Below are 24,734 nucleotides of genomic sequence, written 5' to 3' on the forward strand. Positions count from 1 at the left end.
ATTCCAGGTTCAAATTCGGAACCACGGATCGGATTTGTTGGGAAGATTTTCTGCAAATGTTCCGAAGACCCGTTTGTATGGAAAACGGACAAACTCTACCAATGAAATCCAATCACAGGTGGTGAATCCTCTCACCCTCTATTAAATCTGGTCGTTCCTAGACAGTCGTAGTGTGAAACGTGGGGCAAGCGACAAATAGAACGGGGGTTATACATTTCTGTGAAGCATGGGTGACTCTGTGACCAAATAATTGTCCCATGACTGCCTTTCATGGCTGCTGTAACTTGCCAGTCATGTAACTGACATTGGAAGAAAAACACAATTTTCTATCTAGAGATGAACAAGAAGGTTCACTCTGCCACTGTCCGGTATCCAGTCTGGTCCTCCGTGGCAGCCGGACTAGTGTAGTCTATACTTTTGCAGTTCCTCGGCCCAGCATCATGGACACCTCTGAATTTATTAGATCAATCAGTGAGTTCTAAGATGGATTTTAAGATGCCCAGTCCTTTGTCCCTACAGAAGATAAGCCACTGCCAGGGAAGGATGGTATCACCTTATTCTTCTCTACCCATTGAAACCACATGTATGGTTGGCAGAGGTGTGCATATTTATGGGAGATTTGCACAGACATCTATTCAAGACCACAAACACATTAGGTTAACTGTTCCTGATGGGCCTTTTTTTCTCCCCTATAAAAAAAATTCAAATAAATAAAGTATGAAAAGATCAGATGACTATGTAGCCATGATCAAGGAGATGTATTCACACCGACGCGTGTTTCGCTGATGCTTCATCTGGGTTAGCTGGTAAATGGTCTTAAGAGACTATTTAACATAGGACAGACCAGTGAAAAAAAGCACTGACGTGTTTCGCTGATGCTTCATCTGGGTTGTTTAGTTAATGGTCAGTGGGACTATTTAACATAGGACAGACCAATGGAAAGCAGGGTTAGTTAGTTATTAAATGGATTACAGTTGTGGAATGGGGTCGCTAGTGCATTCCAAAATAAATAGATTGAATACCTATGTCGCTAGAAGGTAGCACTAGAAGGACACAGAAGCCATTTTGCTTATTGATGCTTCTTTCCTCATGCTTCTGTGTTATACACAGTTGTGTCATCTGTGACTTTGTAAACTCCTGTTCACCCACCCACGTGCATTTTCTCCAGTCTGATATAGCCATAGTTTTTTATTGTATGTCTGATTTTATCTTTAGTGTGAATATAACTTGGTTTTATATTAGATTTATATCCGTACCTGGAGTCTTTTGATTCTTCAGTGTTTTTTTCGAAAGTTGATAGACCTAAGCCCAGCATTAACTTCATATAAGAAGATCTCAGATCCAAGATTCAGGATCTTCATAGACTTTTTGTAGAATCAGATTGAATGATATTATCTAGTCTGTAATTGCCGATCTGCTTCAAATGAGCTGGATTCTACCATTGGTTACACCCTCAATTTTACATTTTAGGGTCAATTCTGTAAAAGCCAATGACCTGCATTTTTCAAATGACCACATCCTTCAGAAGCTTCACCAGCACTTCCAAGAGGCGTATCCCTCTTTAAAACAGGCCTTCCTGATCCTTGATGAGGTAAGTAGGTGTAAGCAATAGCGGCTCCCTATGGTATTGCCGATGCTGCTTTAGGGTAAAGGTGGCAACTCTGAAGTGATAGGACCAGGGTGGCAATTCTTCCATGATGGTCACTCTCTGATTTAGGGATCTGTTCACTCTTATGGTCCATTTCATCACCCATCACAATGGACCTATGCTTCCATAACAGTTACTCTCGCCTGACCAAGGAACTCTTTGCATTACCACGCTTCCTTGTCCTTGGCTTTGCTTTGCCAAGCTTCACTGGCTTTGCTTTGCCAAGCTTTCTGGTCCTTGGCTTTGCTTTACCAAGTTTCCTTGTCCTTGGCCTTGATTTACCAAGCTTCCTTGTCCTTGGCTTTGCTTTATCAAGCTTCCTTGGCTTTGCTTTACCAAGCTTCCCTGTCATTGGCATTGCTTAATCAAGCTTCCTTGTCCTTGGCTTTGCTTTATCAAGCTTCCTTGGCTTTGCTTTAGCAAGCTTTCTTGTCCTTGTTTACCGAGCGTCCTTGGCCTTGCTTTACCACGCGTCCTTGGCCTTGCTTTACCACGCTTCCTTGTCCTTGGCTTTGGTTTACCAAGATTCCTTGTAATTGGCTTTGCTTTACCAAGCTTCCTTGGCTTTACCAAGCTTCCTTGTCCTTGGCCTTGCTTTAAGTACCCAGATGGAGGGTTTTATTTATAAGGGACCCAAGGAAGTGGCTATAGGTTGGCACCTTCTACAGCATCAACTCCAACTTAAAGAGGTTGACCACTACTTTTCTTTATTGTTTTTTTTTATTGATGGTTTATCCATAGGACAGGCCACCAATATCTGATCAGTGGGTGTGCAACATCCAGTACCACCACCGATCAGCTGTTGCCGGCTATTATGTTCTCAAATGATGCTGGAATATAGCAGCTCCATCAAAACTATAGTGGCCGTGGCGGGTACTATTCATTTAAATAGGGGTGGATCTGCAGTACCCAACCATGGCCTCAATAGAAATGGCGGAGCTGCTGTGTTCCAGCAGCATCCGGGAGCAGTCATCGTCAGTAACAGCTGATCAGTGGCGGTGCCGGCTGTCACCCCCTCCATCTGTTAGATATGGGTAGACCATCAATAAAAAGTAGTAGCCAGCCCCTTTAAACCTTTTAACATAGGGGAACCTCTGAAAATGTCGTAAAGAGTCACTGTCATTTTTAGTTAATATTTCACAAAGCAATTATTTCCTGGAGAAGTCCATGTTCGGTGTCCGTGCCCGAACACTAGGTGTACGATGCGAACCCCGAACTTTACTATTCAGGTTCGCATATCTCTAATCACCGTATTTTGGAGTTGAAAAAGGTGAGAAGTGCAGCTCTAAGGGTATGTGCACACGTATTGTGGAGGACTGCGGATTTGGGAAAACCGCAGTTAAAAGGCACTGTGGTTTTTGTGCGGATTTACTGCGGAACCGCTGCGGATTTACCGCGGTTTTTGTGCGGATTCCACTGCGGTTTTACGCCTGCGGTTTTCTATTATGGAGCAGGTTAAAACCGCTGCGGAATCCACACAAAGAATTGACATGCTGCGGAATGTCAACCGCTGCGTTTACGCGCGTTTTTTTCCGCAGCATGTGCACTGCGGATTTCGTTTCCCATAGGTTTACATTGTACTGTAAACGCATGGGAAACTGCTGCGGATCCGCAGCTGCGGATCCGCAGCAAAATCCGCAGCGTGTGCACATACCCTTAGGCCGCATCATGACCATCTTGTCACTCCTGTGGCACGAGTGCAATTGAATTCTTCCACAAAAGTAATATCTTGTTCTCCTGGAGCTTACTGTTTAAAGGGATTGCACAAAATTAGAACATCGTGGGTGCTTTCTTTAAGAGACGGCGCCACACCTATCTACAAGTTGTGTGTGGAATTGCAGCCTAATTCACTACTGTAGTTGATCTAAAATATTAGAACAAACCCCATGGACAGCATTTCCGGCAAAAAGGAGCCATGTTTTTCTATTTATGTACAGTCCCTTTAAAGGGGTATTCCCATCTCCAAGATTCTATCCTAATATGTAGTAGGTGAAATAACAATAATATTAGCAAATGCCTCCAATTAGAAATGTAGTATAGTTCTTCTGATTAGTTATGTTGCTTACCTCATGTGCAGGGCATTGCAGTAGGTTAGATATCCATGGCTACGACCAATCATATAGTGACAGTTAGTTGCTAGTGGTCGTAACCATGGATAACTGAGCTTCTGCTATGCCCTGCACATGGATTAAGCAACATAGCGAATCAGGAGAACTAGACTACATTTCTAAATGGAGGTATTTGCTAATATTATTATCATTACACCTACTACATATTGGGATAGGATCTTGGAGATGAGAATACCCCTTTAAGTCTTCCCAAATTGAGCACCACGGACATACACAATGTTCCATTTCCATAGCACTCTTCCAATTTTAGGCCGTAATTGGACTGACAGCGGTACTGGCCAAGATTTATTGTTATTTTTGTGTTTCCGTGTCTTCTAAGGGGCGCAATGGGAAAATCAGCAGGAAGGAGCTGCGCCGCATCGTCGACAGCATGATGTTTCGAATCACAGACGAGCAGTTCAAGGAGTTAATGATCATCCTTGACCCGGAGCACACCGGCTTCATCAGCTACCACCACTTCTTGGACTTGTTTGAGGAGAAGGAATCCGTTGTACGTGCCCATTAGCAGCTAAAAGCTGTTTTTTTTCTTCTTTTTTTTTTCTTTCTACGTTTCTGGCTCATTCTCCCGCTCCTGAGATTTTGCCGAGCTCTCATAACGATGCGAGGGGATGAATGCCGGTGCGCTCGCTTGTACGGCACCAGCCTAATGAGCATGATACATTAACGCTACAGAAAGTTCTGTACCGGGATGATTGCCGTCTACGGCTGGAGGTGGGAGCGGTGCAAATGATTATCAATTATTACATATTTGGAATTCATGGGAGCCATCATGATAGTTTAGCAAATGCACTAGGTAGTCTCTGAAGCCAAAATAATTATAAAAAATAGAAAGCGTGTGGGGGAATATCAGGTATGGAGACGTGATACGTTACTAATGAGGAGGTTAACAGTAGACCGCCTGACAATAGACAAAGCTATGAAAATAAAGGAATATGTTTCTATATGCTGGAGCCAAAAGCACTAAATCTCAAAATCATTGTGCAACCAAGATACGTGAGAATATGGCACCCATCGACCTTCATGGGCATGAAGAGTTTTCTGTAGAAGTACATATGGGTCTGAAAGATAAAAATTTGTGGGCGCTATTGCAGTATGTATATGTATAAATCATATACAGTCATGGCCGAAAGCCTTGAAATTGTTCCATAAAATTAAGTATTTTACCCAGAAAATTATTGCAATTACACCTTTGGTTATACACATGTTTATTTTCTTTGTGTGTATTGGAACAACACAAAAAAAAATGAGAAAAAAAGGCAAATTGAACAACATTTCACCCACAAATGGGTCAAACAAAATTTTCCAAAATTACTGGTAAACAACTTTGTTTCAAGTGTGTGATGTTCAATCAAACTCACCTGTGGCAAGTAACAGGTGTGGGTAATATGAAAATCACAACTGAAAGCAGATAAAAAAGGGGAGAAGTTGACTCAATCTTTGCATTGTGTGTCTTTGTGTGCCACACTAAGCATGGAGAACAGAAAGAGGAGAAGAGAACTGTCTGAGGACTTGAGAATCAAAATTATTGAACAATATTAAGGTTATAAGTCCATCTCCTGAGATCTTGATGTTCCTTTGTCCACGGTGCGTAACATAATCAAGAAGTTTACAACCCAGGATAGTCCAGATGGTGGATAAGCAGCCCCAGTCAAGTTCCAAACAAATTCAAGCTGTCCTGCAGGCTCAGGGTGCATCAGTGTCAGCACGAACTGTCCATCCACATTTGAATGAAATGAAACACCATGGAACGAGACCCAGGAGGACCCCACTGCTGACACAGAGACATAAAGCTGGACTGCAGTTTTCAAAAATGTTTGTGAGTTAGCCAAAATCTTTCTGAGAAAGCATCTTGTGGACAGATAAGACCAAGATAAAGCTTTTTGGTAAAGCACATCATTCTACTGTTTACTGAAGATGGAATGCAGCCCACAAAGAAAAGAACACAGTACCTACAGTCAAATATGGTGGAGGTTCAAAGATGTTTTGGGGCTTTGCTGCCTCTGGCACTGGGTGCCTTGAATGTGTGGAAGGCATCATAAAATATTAAGATTAGCAAAGGATTTTGGGATTTTGGGTTCACAATGTAGTGCACGGGGTCAGAAAGCTGGGTTTGCGTCCTAGTTCTACCAGCAGGACAATGACCCCAAAAATACTTCAAGAAGCCCCCAGAAATGGATGGAAACAATTCTCTGGAGAGTTCTGAAGCAATGAGTCTAGATGTAAATCCTACTGATCACCTGTGGAGAGATCTTAAAATTGCTTTTGGGAGAAGACTTCTTCACATATGAGAGACCTGGGGCAGTTCGCAAAAGAAGAGTGGTCCAAAATTCCAGTTGAGAGGTGTAAGAAACTTGCTGATGGTTATAGGAAGCGACTGATTGCTGTTATTTATTCCAAAGGGCGTGCAACCAAATATTAAGTTGAGGGAGCCGACAATTTAGTTTGGCCCATTTTTGTAATTTTGTGTGAAACTATGTCCAATTTCCCTTTTCTTCTTTGTTTTTCTTTGTGTTGTTCCGAAAGACACAAAGGAAATAAACGTGTGTAGAACAAAATGTGTAATTGCAATAATTTTCTGGGAGAAATACTTCATTTTCTGGAACAATTTCAACACTCTCGACCATAAGTGTATAGAGAATGGAAGGCAGTACTATCTGTGCCTAAATCGTGCATAGAGGGAGGATAGGGTATCTGTGTCTGAATCATATAATATTAAAGTCCAGGAGGTAGTAATTTGTATACCTAAATCATATAAAGAAAGAAATTGGCACCACTACTATCTGTGCCTACCTCAAAGATGGAAAGAGACAGGTCCAGTAGGCAGGCAGTACTGTCTGTGCTTAAATTACATATAGGAAGAGACAGGGAATAATAAATTTGGTCCGACTGAAGTCCACTTCATAATTTCCACATTCACAGTCCGGCAATGTTCAAACCGATCCTCTGGTCACCTGAACTTAATGTCATGTATGCCTATAATGGAGGCAGCACCATCTGTGCCTACATAATATGTAGGAAAAGAAAGGGAGGAAGTACTGCCTGTACCCAAATCATTTTAAAAAGAGGCAGTAAGGCAGCACTATCTGTGACTAAATCAAAAAAGACAGGGGAGCAGTACTATATACGGTATGCCTAAACCTTATATAGAAAGAGACTGGATGGCAGTACCATGTGGCTACGTCATATATAGACATATACACAAAGGCAGTATCATCTGTGCTTCAATTAAATAGAGGAAGAGACAGGGCAGCAGTACTATCTGGGCCTAAATTATATATAGAAAACACTGGAAGGCGATACCATCTGTGCCTATATTATGTATAGAAAGTAACAAAAAAAGCAGTACTTTTTGTGCCTAAATATATGTGTAGAAAAGGCAGGAAGACAGTACTAGCTGAATATAAATGTTATATTAGAAGAGAATGGATGGCAGTACCCTCTGTGGGTACATTAAATATAGAAAGAAACAGGAAGCAGTATTATCTGTGCCTAAATTATATATAGGAATAGACATACGTGAATCTTAGAAGAGAATGCTAGGCAGTACTATCTGTGCCTAAATTATATAGGAATAGACATACGTGAATCTTAGAAGAGAATGGTAGGCAGTACTATCTGTGCCTAAATTATATATAGGAATACACATACGTGAATCTTAGAAGAGAATGCTAGGAAGTACTATCTGTGCCTAAATTATATAGGAATAGACATACGTGAATCTTAGAAGAGAATGGTAGGCAGTACTATCTGTGCCTAAATTATATAGGAATAGACATACGTGAATCTTAGAAGAGAATGCTAGGCAGTACTATCTGTGCCTAAAATATATATAGGAATAGACATACGTGAATCTTAGAAGAGAATGCTAGGCAGTACTATCTGTGCCTAAATTATATAGGAATAGACATACGTGAATCTTAGAAGAGAATGCTAGGCAGTACTATCTGTGCCTAAATTATATAGGAATAGACATACGTGAATCTTAGAAGAGAATGCTAGACAGTACTGTCTGTGCCTAAATTATATTGGAATAGACATACAGTGGGGCAAAAAAGTATTTAGTCAGTCAGCAATAGTGCAAGTTCCACCACTTAAAAAGATGAGAGGCGTCTGTAATTTACATCATAGGTAGACCTCAACTATGGGAGACAAACTGAGAAAAAAAAATCCAGAAAATCACATTGTCTGTTTTTTTATCATTTTATTTGCATATTATGGTGGAAAATAAGTATTTGGTCAGAAACAAACAATCAAGATTTCTGGCTCTCACAGACCTGTAACTTCTTCTTTAAGAGTCTCCTCTTTCCTCCACTCATTACCTGTAGTAATGGCACCTGTTTAAACTTGTTATCAGTATAAAAAGACACCTGTGCACACCCTCAAACAGTCTGACTCCAAACTCCACTATGGTGAAGACCAAAGAGCTGTCAAAGGACACCAGAAACAAAATTGTAGCCCTGCACCAGGCTGGGAAGACTGAATCTGCAATAGCCAACCAGCTTGGAGTGAAGAAATCAACAGTGGGAGCAATAATTAGAAAATGGAAGACATTCAAGACCACTGATAATCTCCCTCGATCTGGGGCTCCACGCAAAATCCCACCCTGTGGGGTCAGAATGATCACAAGAACGGTGAGCAAAAATCCCAGAACCACGCGGGGGGACCTAGTGAATGAACTGCAGAGAGCTGGGACCAATGTAACAAGGCCTACCATAAGTAACACACTACGCCACCATGGACTCAGATCCTGCAGTGCCAGACGTGTCCCACTGCTTAAGCCAGTACATGTCCGGGCCCGTCTGAAGTTTGCTAGAGAGCATTTGGATGATCCAGAGGAGTTTTGGGAGAATGTCCTATGGTCTGATGAAACCAAACTGGAACTGTTTGGTAGAAACACAACTTGTAGTGTTTGGAGGAAAAAGAATACTGAGTTGCATCCATCAAACACCATACCTACTGTAAAGCATGGTGGTGGAAACATCATGCTTTGGGGCTGTTTCTCTGCAAAGGGGCCAGGACGACTGATCCGGGTACATGAAAGAATGAATGGGGCCATGTATCGTGAGATTTTGAGTGCAAACCTCCTTCCATCAGCAAGGGCATTGAAGATAAAACGTGGCTGGGTCTTTCAACATGACAATGATCCAAAGCACACCGCCAGGGCAACGAAGGAGTGGCTTCGTAAGAAGCATTTCAAGGTCCTGGAGTGGCCTAGCCAGTCTCCAGATCTCAACCCTATAGAAAACCTTTGGAGGGAGTTGAAAGTCCGTGTTGCCAAGCGAAAAGCCAAAAACATCACTGCTCTAGAGGAGATCTGCATGGAGGATTGGGCCAACATACCAACAACAGTGTGTGGCAACCTTGTGAAGACTTACAGAAAACGTTTGACCTCTGTCATTGCCAACAAAGGATATATTACAAAGTATTGAGATGAAATTTTGTTTCTGACCAAATACTTATTTTCCACCATAATATGCAAATAAAATGATAAAAAAACATAAAATGTGATTTTCTGGATTTTTTTTTCTCAGTTTGTCTCCCATAGTTGAGGTCTACCTATTATGTAAATTACAGACACCTCTCATCTTTTTAAGTGGTGGAACTTGCACTATTGCTGACTGACTAAATACTTTTTTGCCCCACTGTACGTGAATCTTAGAAGAGAATACTAGGCAGTACTATATGTGCCTAAATTATATAGGAATAGACATACGTGAATCTTAGAAGAGAATGCTAGGCAGTACTATCTGTGCCTAAATTATATAGGAATAGACATACGTGAATCTTAGAAGAGAATGGTAGGCAGTACTATCTGTGCCTAAATTATATAGGAATAGACATACGTGAATCTTAGAAGAGAATGGTAGGCAGTACTATCTGTGCCTAAATTATATTGGAATAGACATACGTGAATCTTAGAAGAGAATGCTAGGCAGTACTATCTGTGCCTAAATTATATATAGGAATAGACATATGTGAATCTTACAAGAGAATGCTAGGCAGTACTATCTGTGCCTAAATTATATATAGGAATAGACATATGTGAATCTTACAAGAGAATGCTAGGCAGTACTATCTGTGCCCAAATATATAGGAATAGACATTCGTCAATCTTACAAGAGATTGCTAGGCAGTACTATCTGTGCCTAAATTATATATAGGAATAGACATACGTGAATCTTAGAAGAGAATGCTAGACAGTACTATCTGTGCCTAAATTATATATAGGAATAGACATATGTGAATCTTACAAGAGAATGGTAGGCAGTACTATTTGTGCCTAAATTATATATAGGAATAGACATATGTGAATCTTACAAGAGAATGGTAGGCAGTACTATTTGTGCCTAAATTATATATAGGAATAGACATACGTGAATCTTAGAAGAGAATGCTAGACTGTACTATCTGTGCCTAAATTATATATAGGAGTAGACATACGTGAATCTTAGAAGAGAATGGTAAGCAGTACTATCTGTGCCTAAATTATATATAGGAATACACATACGTGAATCTTAGAAGAGAATGCTAGGCAGTACTATCTGTGCCTAAATTATATATAGGAGTAGACATACGTGAATCTTAGAAGAGAATGGTAAGCAGTACTATCTGTGCCTAAATTATATATAGGAATAGACATATGTGAATCTTAGAAGAGAATGCTAGGCAGTACTATCTGTGCCTATATCATGTTAAGGACGAGACTGATTCAGTATTATCTGTGCCTATAAGCCCAAGGGGAGACTAGGTGGCAGCAGTATCTGTGCCTACAGGATTGTGTATTTAATGGCTTACTGCTTCTTCACCCTTCCGATGTGATTTCCCCATTGCGTCCATTCCTGGTGCATGTGCTACCATAATAATGTTACTATATAATACAAAAATATACAAGTGGAATATCACACACACAGAAAACATTTTGCCTGCATTTAATATTTTGTATGTTTGTTTTTTTTTAATCAGACTGGTCACAAATGGTTAAATAACACTCGACAGCCTGCAAAGGAGACTCCGGTGGTTCTATCTGTGGATACAGTGAGTGTATAGAAATAATTAAGTGAATGCTACATTCTGTACATTTTTTTCAGATTTTTTATTTTTAGAATATATTTTTTCTTTTTTTTTTAGAATATTATTAAGGCTGTATAGTAATATTATAATATCGTATATGGAGAATATAATAGAAAAAAATACTATAATACACAATAAAAATAATGCAGCATAATCCTCTATGAGACGCTACTTTCCCTGGTCCCCGCGGACGCTCCGCTATTATGTCAGACATTGAATGTCGCAGATTTTAGTGAATTTTTGCGCATTTCCAAAAGTCGGGAGCGGCTGGCCGATTAAATTAATTCTTATTTAATAGCTTGACTTTCGTCTGGCTGCCTCGTCGTTGGTAGTAAACAGCGCCGCGCTGTTGTAAAAAAAATAAAAAATACAGCTAGATTGTAGAACCATTTACATATAAACCCGTTTCTAATTTGCATGTCAACAATTAACGCTTTTTTTTTCCAGGAACGGAGTCTGTGAAGTTTGAGCCCAGTGTGATATATACAATAGAATTTTACATTTTTTTTTTAAGGAATTTTTTTTAAATATCAGGTGTCTATAGTGTTGCTTTTATTATTTTCAGCGTGAAAACTGCTTATCTTGGCTCAGGCAGCAAGTTCTTCCATTAATTAACATTTAAAAAAAAAATTTGAAGCTTCTTAGCCAATGTAAAATATTTTTTTAATGTAATGTAATATTTTCTTATGAAAAATAACACACATGTAAATGTCTGCTGTGCAAAAGCGTTGTGGTTCCTGCTTATAATGGAATCCTCGAATGAATGGATGTGCGAAAAATGTACCCCCCCCCTAAAAAAAAAATGCAGGCTATATAGATTGCTGATCACGGGGGAACCGACCACTGGGGACCCCCCACCCCACACCAAGTGGTTCCAAAATCATGGCTCTGGAACCTCGAGAATGAGCTTGAATGGAGAAGAGGCGTGCCTGCTCGTTATCTGCTACATTCAATCTCAATGGGACTTTCGGGAAATCGACAGTCCCATAGACAATGAATGGAGCAGAGGTTCACCACAGTCACTTTCCCTCCTTTTAAGAAGGATCCACAGAAAAAATTTCTATGAATTACGGGGGTGTTCAGGTGCTTGGACCCTAAATATAAGATATAACAACATTTTTTGATTGCAGGTAGTAGACATTCTCCGAGACAAGATCACTGCACACTGGAAGGACTTCTACAAGGCGATCCAGTCATGCGACACCAAAGGATCTGGAATGATCAGCAGGGACCAGATGAAGAGAGTCCTTCAGTCATATTGTCCTTCAGCGTCAGATGATCACTGTCAGATGTACGGTGCAGACTAATACATTTGGTATGACGAAGGCCGGCTTCTCAGATCTGACAATGTTCAGACCAGCCGTGGTTCTCCTGACCCAAGCAGCCTGATGACCATAGGTCAGGAGACCCGTGGTTCTCCTGACCCAAGCAGCCTGATGACCATAGGTCAGGAGACCCGTGGTTCTCCTGACCCAAGCAGCCTGTTGACCATAGGTCAGGAGACCCGTGGTTCTCCTGACCCAAGCAGCCTGATGACCATAGGCCAGGAGACCCGTGGTTCTCCTGACCCAAGCAGCCTGATGACCATAGGTCAGGAGACCCGTGGTTCTCCTGACCCAAGCAGCCTGATGACCATAGGTCTGGAGACCCACGGCCAAGCTGGACATTGCGGCCTGAGGCTACGTGGTAACTTTGGTTGCACAATGTTCCCTTATCTTGCCTTAACGTTTACTCCATAGATGGTTTTCCTGGAACCTCCCACTCCCCAGTCTGCTGACTTCCCGGTTGATGGGTGGGCGGGCGCTCCTGCTTGATTGACAGTTCAGACCCACTGCTCGATTTTTTTGGAGATCTCTTTTTCTTGCCATTTAATGAGAACCTCCACAAAAACGACAACCCAGTCTCTAGTTTTCTGATATTACATTCAGTTTTCCGATTTTGATACCTTTTGTACTTTTCAGGATTTTTGATCAATACAATTACGGCTCTTCTGACGGCGTGCCGATCACGCAGTTCCTGGGCGATTTGGGAGTGTGCGTCTCTTGCGCTGGTGACACCAATGGCGTCAGCACGGAGATTTTTGAAAGAAACCAGTTCCAAGAAGAATTAAGGCAGGTTGATCACTCAGACAGGTAAGATAAGTCATGACGTTATCCCTAAAATAAGTGCAACCATGAGTCCCATTCAATCAACCTATAATCTATTTTTGTACAGAAGAGAGCAAGATGGATAGATAGATAATAGATAGATAGATAGACAATAGATAGATAATACTGTAGATAGATGATAGATAGATAATAGATAGAGGATAGATAGATAATAGATAGATACATAGATAGATAGATAATAAATAGATAATAGATGATAGAATAGATAGATTATAGATGATAGATAGATATAGATAGATAATAGATAGATAATAGATAGCTAAAATAACTAGAATATCTTGTCGAAAAAGAGAATTTCAAGCTGTCTATAAAAGTACCTTAATAACGTGCTGTGATTGCAGCAGCCTCAGCATGTGGTTATAATAATAATCTTTATTTTTATATAGCGCTAACATATTCCGCAGCGCTTTACAGTTTTGCACACATTTTCATCGCTGTCCCCAATGGGGCTCACAATCTAAATTCCCTATCAGTATGTCTTTGGAATGTGGGAGGAAACCGGAGTACCCGGAGGAAACCCACGCAAACACGGAGAGAACATACAAACTCTTTGCAGATGTTGTCCAAGGTGGGATTAGAACCCAGGACTCCAGCGCTGCAAGGCTGCTGTGCTAACCACTGCGCCACCGTGCTACCCACGTATAAGTTTACTAACTCTATAAAGAGAAGGAGGCTGGAGATAACTGACATTATCCAAGACTGATCTCAGTAGCTCCAACTATGATTTTTTGGCCAGATTTCCCCCTCGTAGTTTATTCATCCTATCCATGTCACAGTCTGAACTTCCTGACTTGTATTTCATTTATTACAAGAATGAAAGAGATTGACAATCAGGCCAACAACCTGATCAGGAAGATTACTGTGGATGAGGCGATTGACAAGTTAAAGGACTGCGTCACCAAACATGAGTTTTCCATAAAGGAAAGTTTTCTCGCCTGTAACAAACAACCAAATGGAAAAGTCAGCAAAAATGATTTTAGAAAGGTAAGCTTAGCCTTGTGCCCGTGTATTGGTAACAATGTAGTTGGAGAATCACACTCTGTGAGTTTCCGGAAGTTGATCAACCAAGAATGGCAGCAGAGTTAGCCGAGTGATTGATCCATTGAGTCACTATGGTGGACGCTCTGTTGACTCTAGCTATGAAGTTTTCACTGAGTGTTTATGGGGTTTCTCTGGAAGAGCATGCCCGGTATCGGGAGGGAATGAGTACACGAGTTTGCCGGTAGCACCCTGTAGATGGGCTTTTATCTTGTGTCTTTGTCGCACTTTGTGACCTTAGAATGATCGTGCTGGCAACGGAACACGGGACGGTCTGCCCGGTCTATCACCGTGTACGGCCATTTAATCTCTAACCGGTTGGAAGCAAACTTTTCAAAGATCATCAAAAATGTATATGGAATAAAAAAATAATCAGAAGCTAATTAGAGCGATTCATCCCATCTTCCACACCCCGTACAATCGTCATTGGCCTATCACACGTCAAACCCATTTAATCGTGAGATGTTACATAATAGTGATCACAGGTCGACTCGGGGCTCGCGCTGATGCAAAGGCTCGTTCTGTTGTACCGCGAGACTTCTTAGCACAGTGTCAAGTCGTTAATGAGAGATTTCTCATTCTGGTTAACACATCGCGTAGCCCCACGAGCCACAAATCATCCTCGTTATACACTTAGCAATTAACACTTACTGCAAAAAAAAAAAAAAAAACACAACGCGGTAGATGGAGAAAAGCGATCTGCCATATAAGCTCCAATTTTATCCCAATTAGTGATGAAATCATAGTTAAAAAAAATATTTAAAATGTCTCTTTTTATTGCAAATCAATAAAGAAAACTGCTTAAACAATAACATTTGTATTGTTGGTGTCTATTTTGTGATATTTAGATAGTACGGGGGGATACTGGCGCTTGTTTTAGAGGCAATGCCCCATGGCAAAAAAAAATGTGCAAAGTACCTTATACTGGCTAGACCAGAGATCTGTCTGTAGACCGCACTGTTTCAGGGTTTTTGCCCCTCATCAGTGCAGTGGTTATGTAGGAAAGCTGTAGGACAACCATTAAAATATCTCTAAGATACATGTAATTATAGGAAATGACTGAATGTCATAATGTCTAATCACGCTATCAACTTCAAAAGATCAGCTCCGTGGATCTTTGTTTTTAGCTAAAGGCCTCGTCTAAGAGTTTGAGAAGTTAGACTAGCTTATTCAATTATGATACTTATTAAACCCCCCGTTAATCCAGCATCAGTGCTCGGGTGGTCCTCACTGGTCTTTTCTTTTTTATTCTTGGAGTGATAATGGTCGTGCTAGCACTTGACCACGTCTGTTTTGCCGTACTTGCAAACACTTGAATCACCCTTTTTCCTCGGAAACTCCACCTTATGGAAATTAGCATAAGCACCTCCGTTTTGGAGAACTTGATTGGTGGATAAGTCCCGTTAAAATCAGGATTTTTGGCAAGTATGCTTTACATATAACCCATTATTTATAGGCCTTGATTGAGAGTTCATCGACTCCGACTAGTTTACTGTTATTAGGGTCTTCATTTACACCCGGGGTCTTAACCTAAAATAGGACCACGGCCACTTGGCAAAATCACATTAGTGCACAGACCACATTGTGGCTGGGGTTACACAGCGCGACAGAGGTTGCATGGTCCAAGTTGGTACATTATTGTGTCATACAAGTAAATGGTTTCGCATTGCGATACCTAGTGTGTGGTGACCCCACAGCCCCCTATACACAGTATGGTGACCCCAAAGGTCCTCTGTAAAGCAGTATGATGGCCTCACAGCTCCCTGTATAAAAGATGATGTCTACATACACTAGTTCCCGTATGTACAGTATGATTTCCCCCACAACTCCCTATATACAGTATGATGGCCGACACCTTCCTATACACAGTATGATGGCTCCCACAGCTCCATGTATACAGTATGATGGCCCACATGTCCTCTCTAATGCAGTATGATGACCTCACAGCTTCCTGTATAAAAGATGATGTCTACATAGTTCCCGTATGTACAGTATGATGGCCTCACAGCTCCCTATATAGAGTATGATTGGCAACAGCTCCCTATACACAGTATGATGGCTCCCACAGCTCCGTATATACAGTATGGTGACCCCACAGCTCACTGTATGAAAGACGATGTCTACATAGTCCCCCTTTGTGCAGTATGATGGCCCCACAGCTCCCTATATAGAATATGATGGCCAAAAGCTCCCTATACTTAGTATGGTGGCCCCACAGGTCCTCTGTAATACAATGTGATGACCCCACAGCTCCCTGTATAAAGGATGATGTCTACATAGTCCCCCTTTGTACAGTATGATGGCCCCCACAGCTCCCTATATGGAGTATGATAGCCTGATATCTCCCTATACGCAGTATGGTGGCCCCACGGATCCTCTGTAATACAGTTTGACAACCCCCAAACCCCCTATATAAAGTATTATGTGCATATAGTCTCCCTATGTACAGTATAATGTCATCACAGCTCTCTATATACAGTATGCTGGCCCCACATCCCCCTATATACAGTATAATAACCCCACCACTCCTTATATACTGTATAATTGCTCTAACGCCTTCCTACATATAGTATAATGCCTCCTCAGCTCTTATCTCCTGTTATGAGAATTGCCTGTTGTCCATCTTTGTTGCTTGGAGATCCTCTACACTGAGAATAGGCAGCGCAAGGCACGCAGCGTGACGTCATTCAGTAGACGCAGCCACCCAGAGCATGTTGTGCGACCCTCTCTGCTAGTCTGTCATGTGGCCGGGTCAGTCTTTGATGCTACCTTGATAAGCTGTGTCCTCCATCCTCATACTCACGGTCCTATTTGGAGCTGTAAGACAGCTGATTGCAGCAGGAGCCTCCCCCCACTTCCCTCTCCATTTTAGGACAAAAGATGACTAAGCCCCACCCCTTTAGTTAAAGAGACAGCGCTTCAGCCCACCACCTTCTTAAAGACCCCTTTTGTCTCTGTAGGATTTCTACAAGGATCATGCAGAAAGTGCTGCAGACTAAAACAGAGAACCAATATAATTTTCCTAGGATTATCAGGACAGCCCCATGTCATGCGACCATTTAATTTTAGTAGTTGTTTGGGGGGGGGGGTCCAGCTAAAAGACCAGGACAAACTTTGTTAAATCTGGCAGATCCCTTTAAATTTTAGGGGCAGGTATAAAACCTTTTATTTTAATTTTATTTTAGTGTAACATATAAAAAAAAAAAAAAGGTATTTCTTGAAATGTATTTATTTTTAGATCCCCCCGCTAGGTATTAGATTTGCATATTTACCTCTGCGGAGCATAAGCCCATACATATGTGCGCCCTAATTTAAATTATTTATGACTGCATTAACAACTTATAAAGATTTGTTGTCTTAAAGAAAATAAAGAATAAAAAAAAATACACATTCCCCTGCTGTCAAGCACCGAAGAAATGAAAATGTTCATTTTGGATGGCTGCTGTCATTCAACCAGTTAAGTCTCCCGAAATAATTCATTACATCTCATCTGTCAAGTCCTCGTTATGTAAGATGCTTCTTCTTCTCGGGAGAAGGGAGATATTTTACCCACGAGACCCGAATGAAACTTTTGAAAGAAAAAAAATAATAATAATAAAGTTACGGAATTTTTTTGTGGTTCCCTGTGGCGGTATTTTTTTTTTTTCCCCCCAACTCCTCGGAGAACGCGTTCCATTCATTAACACACTTGGAAATACTTTATATCATATATCTCCTCTCTGTAAATTCCTCAGCTCTTCTGTCTGTTATCTGGCAATTTGCACCTTCGGAAATTGGCGCAGCCGCTACATGTATCTGAATTTGTACGACTCCTTTTCCGCAGGTTCTGCAAGATCACGAGCTGCATCTAGATGAGGAGCAATTTAATTCCTTAACTAAAAAATTGGGATTTACAAAAGAAGGCCTTAGTTATCTGGATTTTGTGTCATTATTCGAAGGTATGATTCCTTTAAATAGCAGATGATGCATATAGTAAAAAAAATGTAAATCACTTAATATTACAATAAGGTTGACAAATGGTAAAATGTAATCACATAAATATCTTATATTATTTTAGTTATATGTGAAGACACATCATTTTCTATCAAACTCATGTATTAGAAGGCAGAGACGGTCATAAAGCATTTATACAGTATAGGAAGCACTGACAGTGCTTCCTTCTCTGGACCCAGTGAAATCTGATAACTGCAGGGAGGGAGTAAGAATTTCTGGGTCCTAGGTCAAACAGGCTAAATTTCTCCTGTAAGTGGGGCTAATATACCTTCCCCAGTTACAGGGAAAATCATGTAAAAAAATGAAATGTTGAAAATGCCCCCCAAAGATCTTTAATGACTTTATACAGGACACAAAGTGAGAAATGAATGAATAAATAAATAATGAAAACAGGAAGAAAAAAGCTGTTACTAGCCTTTCCCCCATTGAAAAAAAAAAATGGGAAAAATTAACCCATGCATCATGAAAATCAGATGCAAAAATTATTTGACTATCCGAAAGAGAAAAATATCTACAGCTCTTAAAACCGAATGTACGAAAAAAATCGAAAATGTGCTTAGTCCGGAACGGGGGAGAAATGGCCCGCTCCTGATCTGGTTAATGTGCCTTACTCCGCCTCCTATGTCATTTCTCTGCACAGCTAAATTAATAAACTAGATATTTTTTGTGATTGCATGTTAAGATTTCCAACCCTTATCAGCTTGTTTTTCTCTGACGGCGCAGCTGTAAATGATGTGGGAAAATATCTGTCTTGGAGAGAACACCGCATAAATCTTATCATATTAAAACTGTCTTTACAGTGGTTGCACCACCAATAAATCACATATTCACTGTTAGATTTTAATGTTTGCCATTTACGTGCTGTTAGAAAATGATTGAATGAAGAGTAATTATTTGCATAGTGTGGCGCCACCTGGTGTTCAGTGTAAACAACAATGAGCACGTCCATCAAATAAAACTAGCGGACACACATGCCCAGTCACTCTCCCTACTTAGCTTCTCGCCTGCTTGGCTGAAAAGGAGCAGAGACTGTGTGCTGATGCCCAGGCTCTGCTCCTTTCCTGACAAGCAGGCAAGAATATCAGTATATCTGAGAAGACTGTAAGTAAAGCTTATAATGTCAGCTGCCAGATGGGGAAGGAGACTGATTCTGCTCAGAGGCCACACCTCCAAAATGAAAAACAAGAATTTATTTAAAAAAAAAAATGATATAAATACTACGGTATGTATTACTGTAATAGTTTATTGTCCTTAATATATTTTATTAGTCCCATCGGGGGATGGACCTGGGGAGAAGTTACATAATAGGCCCAACCATCGAGTGAATCAGGCCAAGTGTCATTACATGACCGCGGAAGAGTGTCTCGGCCAGATGCTGGATAAACTGAGAGAAGGGTATGGGGTAAGTACGGATGTACGGTATATTATGGTAGTCCATATAAATGGAGACGGTCTGCCCTATGTACTCCGGTACCTCGTCACCAATCTGATTTTCGAATCTTTAGGACACATACAGCGCCTTTTACAAGATGGACAGCAACCGGGACGGCCTCATTACAATGCATGACTTCCGTCACCTGCTGGACAGCTTCATGTTCCTCATCAGTCAGAAGGAATATGAGCGTCTCCTCTACCTCCTTGGACTGAATCTGATGTCTACCCTAAACTATTCCGAGTTCCTTAACTTACTACAAAGTCAGGAGAAAGAGGACTACCCGCCATGGCTCAACTCACTCTATAGGTACTTACAGTATATCTATACGCCCATGTATAACACCTGAACAAATGATAACTGACCCCACTGTGGTAGTGACGCTTTTCTGGGCTACTTTTAGGTCGCACACATTCTATGTCTAGAGAAAATTGGAAGATACCAGGAGAAATGTTTAAAAGACCCTTAAATTCACATTACTGAGATTCTGATCATGCCCCCTACTAATGTATAATGCAGAATTTTAGAGTATTATGACCCCTTCAGCGCAACCAAAATGAGTACAGACCACAGACAAGAACGCCTAAACACATACAGACACCCACCAGATCGGACCCATAAAGAAATGCAGACCCCCTAAATAAATATAGGGCTCAGACCAAAAATAAAGGTCTCTGTCTCTCTACAGGAAGTTGGGGGCGAGTCTCTGTCTCTGTACAGGAAGTCGGGGCGAGTGTCTCTGTCTCTCTACAGGAAGTTGGGGCGAGTCTCTACAGGAAGTTGGAGGCGAGTCTCTGTCTCTCTACAGGAAGTTGGGGCGAGTCTCTATAGGTAGTTGGGGCGAGTCTCTGTCTCTTTACAGGTAGTTGGGGCAGGTCTCTCTCTACAGGTAGTTGGGGTGAGTCTCTCTACAGGTAGTTGAGGTGAGTCTCTCTCTCCACAGGTAGTTGGGGTGAGTCTCTCTACAGGTAGTTGGAGTGAGTCTCTCTCTCTAAAGGTAGTTGGGGTAAGTCTCCGTCTCTACAGGTAGTTGGGGCGAGTCTCTCTCTCTCTATAGATAGTTGGGGCGAGTCTCCGTCTCTACAGGTAGTTGGGGCGAGTCTCTCTATACGTAGTTGGGGTGAGTCTCTGTCTCTCTACAGGTAGTTGGGGCGAGTCTCTCTATAGGTAGTTGGGGCGAGTCTCTCTCTCTATAGGTAGTTGGGGCGAGTCTCCGTCTCTATAGGTAGTTGGGGCGAGTCTCCGTCTCTACAGGTAGTTGGGGCGAGTCTCCGTCTCTACAGGTAGTTGGGGCGAGTCTCCGTCTCTATAGGTAGTTGGGGCGAGTCTCCGTCTCTACAGGTAGTTGGGGCGAGTCTCCGTCTCTATAGGTAGTTGGGGCGAGTCTCCGTCTCTACAGGTAGTTGGGGCGAGTCTCCGTCTCTATAGGTAGTTGGGGCGAGTCTCCGTCTCTACAGGTAGTTGGGGCGAGTCTCCGTCTCTACAGGTAGTTGGGGCGAGTCTCCGTCTCTATAGGTAGTTGGGGCGAGTCTCCGTCTCTACAGGTAGTTGGGGCGAGTCTCCGTCTCTATAGGTAGTTGGGGGCGAGTCTCTCTATAGGTAGTTGGGGCGAGTCTCTCTCTCTATAGGTAGTTGGGGTGAGTCTCCGTCTCTATAGGTAGTTGGGGCGAGTCTCCGTCTCTATAGGTAGTTGGGGGCGAGTCTCTCTATAGGTAGTTGGGGCGAGTCTCTCTCTCTATAGGTAGTTGGGGCGAGTTTCCGTCTCTATAGGTAGTTGGGGCGAGTCTCCGTCTCTACAGGTAGTTGGGGCGAGTCTCCGTCTCTACAGGTAGTTGGGGCGAGTCTCCGTATCTATAGGTAGTTGGGGCGAGTCTCCGTCTCTACAGGTAGTTGGGGCGAGTCTCCGTCTCTATAGGTAGTTGGGGCGAGTCTCCGTCTCTACAGGTAGTTGGGGCGAGTCTCTGTCTCTCTACAGGAAGTTGGGGGTGAGTCTCTGTCTCTACAGGAAGTTGGAGCAGGTTTCTCTACAGGAACTTGGATCTGATCTCTGTCTCTACAGGAAGTTGGGTGTTATGACCCCAATGGCGAGGGTCTCAGAGGAACGTGGAAGTCTGCAGAATACAAAAATCCAGCTCATAGGGCAGTGGTAACTGGGTTGACCATATATCTACTCCTAACGCCAACACTAGAAGTAGCCGGGAATCATTCCTACGTTGATTCTAGATGACACGCGCCAGCCGGAGAATCTAGCTACCCCTAGTAGAGGAAAACAAAGACCTTTCTTGCCTCCAGAGAAGGGGACCCCAAAGCTGGATAGAAGCCCCCCACAAATAATGACGGTGAGGTAAGAGGAAATGACAAACACAGAAATGAACCAGGTTTAGCACAGAGAGGCCCGCTTACTGATAGCAGAATAAAGAAAGGTAACTTATATGGTCAACAAAAACCCTATCAAAATCCACACTGGAAATTCAAGAACCCCCGAACCGTCTAACGGTCCGGGGGGAGAACACCAGCCCCCCTAGAGCTTCCAGCAAAGGTCAGGATATAGATTTGGAACAAGCTGGACAAAAATACAAAACCAAAACAAATAGCAAAAAGCAAAAGGCAGACTTAGCTGATATAACTGGAACCAGGATCAGTAGACAAGAGCACAGCAGACTAGCTCTGATAACTACGTTGCCAGGCATTGAACTGAAGGTCCAGGGAGCTTATATAGCAACACCCCTAACTAACGACCCAGGTGCGGATAAAAGGAATGACAGAAAAACCAGAGTCAAAAAACTAGTAACCACTAGAGGGAGCAAAAAGCAAATTCACAACAGTACCCCCCCCTTAGTGAGGGGTCACCGAACCCTCACCACGACCACCAGGGCGATCAGGATGAGCGGCATGAAAGGCACGAACTAAATCGGCCGCATGAACATCAGAGGCGACCACCCAGGAATTATCCTCCTGACCATAGCCCTTCCACTTGACCAGGTACTGAAGCCTCCGCCTGGAGAGGCGAGAATCCAAGATCTTCTCCACCACGTACTCCAACTCGCCCTCAACCAACACCGGAGCAGGAGGCTCAGCAGAAGGAACTACAGGCACAATGTACCGCCGCAACAAGGACCTATGAAATACATTGTGAATAGCAAACGACACAGGAAGATCCAGACGAAAAGATACAGGATTAAGGATTTCCAATATCTTGTAAGGCCCAATAAAACGAGGTTTAAATTTGGGAGAGGAGACCTTCATAGGAACAAAGCGGGAAGAAAGCCATACCAAATCCCCAACGCGTAGTCGGGGACCCACACCGCGGCGGCGGTTGGCAAAGCGCTGAGCCTTCTCCTGTGACAACTTCAAGTTGTCCACCACATGATTCCAGATCTGCTGCAACCTATCCACCAAAGAATCCACCCCAGGACAGTCAGAAGGCTCCACATGACCCAAAGAAAAGCGAGGATGGAAACCAGAGTTGCAGAAAAAAGGCGAAACCAAGGTGGCGGAACTAGCCCGATTATTAAGGGCAAACTCAGCCAACGGCAAGAATGTCACCCAATCGTCCTGATCAGCAGAGACAAAACACCTCAAATAAGCCTCCAAAGTCTGATTGGTTCGCTCCGTCTGTCCATTAGTCTGAGGATGGAAAGCAGACGAAAACGACAAATCAATGCCCATCCTACTACAAAAGGATCGCCAGAACCTGGAAACGAACTGGGATCCTCTGTCTGACACAATATTCTCAGGGATGCCGTGCAAACGAACCACGTTCTGGAAAAACACAGGAACCAGATCGGAAGAGGAAGGCAGCTTAGGCAAAGGAACCAAATGGACCATCTTGGAGAAGCGATCACATATCACCCAGATAACGGACATGCCCTGAGATAGCGGAAGATCAGAAATGAAATCCATGGAGATATGTGTCCAAGGTCTCTTCGGGACAGGCAAGGGCAAGAGCAAACCGCTGGCACGAGAACAGCAAGGCTTAGCTCGAGCACAAGTCCCACAGGACTGCACAAATGACCGCACATCCCTTGACAAGGAAGGCCACCAAAAGGACCTGGCCACCAGATCTCTGGTGCCAAAAATTCCCGGGTGACCTGCCAACACCGAGGAATGAACCTCGGAAATGACTCTGCTGGTCCACTTATCCGGGACAAACAGTCTGTCAGGTGGACAAGACTCAGGCCTATCAGCCTGAAATCTCTGCAACACACGTCGCAGATCCGGAGAAATAGCTGACAAGATAACTCCATCTTTAAGAATACCAACAGGATCCGTGACTCCAGGAGCATCAGGCACAAAGCTCCTAGAAAGAGCATCGGCCTTCACATTCTTTGAACCTGGTAAATACGAGACAACAAAATCAAAGCGGGAGAAAAACAATGACCAGCGGGCCTGTCTCGGATTAAGGCGTTTAGCAGACTCGAGATACATCAGATTTTTGTGATCAGTCAAGACCACCACACGATGCTTAGCACCCTCGAGCCAATGACGCCACTCCTCAAATGCCCATTTCATGGCCAACAACTCCCGATTGCCCACATCATAATTTCGCTCGGCAGGCGAAAACTTCCTAGAGAAAAAGGCACAAGGTTTCATAACAGAGCAACCAGGGCCTCTCTGCGACAAAACGGCCCCTGCCCCAATCTCCGAAGCATCCACCTCAACCTGAAAGGGAAGTGAGACGTCAGGCTGGCACAAAACAGGCGCCGAAGTAAACCGGCGTTTCAACTCCTGGAAAGCCTCCACGGCAGCAGGAGCCCAGTTAGCTACATCGGAGCCCTTCTTGGTCATATCCGTCAAAGGTTTCACAATGCTAGAAAAATTAGCGATAAAACGACGGTAGAAGTTAGCGAAGCCCAAGAACTTCTGAAGACTCTTAACTGACGAGGGCTGAGTCCAATCAAGAATAGCTCGGACCTTGACTGGGTCCATCTCCACAGCAGAAGGGGAAAAAATGAACCCCAAAAAGGGAACCTTCTGTACACCAAAGAGACACTTTGAGCCCTTGACAAACAAAGAATTTTCACGCAAAATTTTAAAGACCAACCTGACCTGCTCCACATGCGAATCCCAATTATCAGAAAAAACCAAAATATCATCCAGATAAACAATCAAAAATTTATCCAGATACTTCCGGAAAATGTCATGCATAAAGGACTGAAAAACTGAAGGCGCATTGGAGAGCCCAAAAGGCATCACCAAGTACTCAAAATGACCTTCGGGCGTATTGAATGCGGTTTTCCATTCATCACCTTGCT

General features: G+C 42.7%; 1 protein-coding gene across 3 annotated transcripts in view; it reads left to right on the forward strand.

Moving 5' to 3' along the window:
* The window catches only part of EFCAB6 (EF-hand calcium binding domain 6), a 163,490-nt gene that overhangs the window by 101,271 nt on the left and 37,485 nt on the right, over window positions 1–24,734 (forward strand). For all 3 annotated transcript variants that reach the window (XM_077266561.1, XM_077266560.1, XM_077266562.1), the window contains 10 exons: window positions 8–118; window positions 1,471–1,591; window positions 4,097–4,267; window positions 10,741–10,812; window positions 11,979–12,139; window positions 12,810–12,980; window positions 13,829–14,000; window positions 17,878–17,992; window positions 19,316–19,449; window positions 19,553–19,788. In XM_077266561.1, coding sequence (XP_077122676.1) covers window positions 8–118; window positions 1,471–1,591; window positions 4,097–4,267; window positions 10,741–10,812; window positions 11,979–12,139; window positions 12,810–12,980; window positions 13,829–14,000; window positions 17,878–17,992; window positions 19,316–19,449; window positions 19,553–19,788 — 1,464 coding nt within the window. The remainder of the gene's footprint in view (window positions 1–7; window positions 119–1,470; window positions 1,592–4,096; window positions 4,268–10,740; window positions 10,813–11,978; window positions 12,140–12,809; window positions 12,981–13,828; window positions 14,001–17,877; window positions 17,993–19,315; window positions 19,450–19,552; window positions 19,789–24,734) is intronic.

The sequence above is a fragment of the Ranitomeya variabilis genome, chromosome 5 (genome assembly GCF_051348905.1).
Source record: "Ranitomeya variabilis isolate aRanVar5 chromosome 5, aRanVar5.hap1, whole genome shotgun sequence".
Taxonomy (NCBI): Eukaryota; Metazoa; Chordata; class Amphibia; order Anura; family Dendrobatidae; genus Ranitomeya; species Ranitomeya variabilis.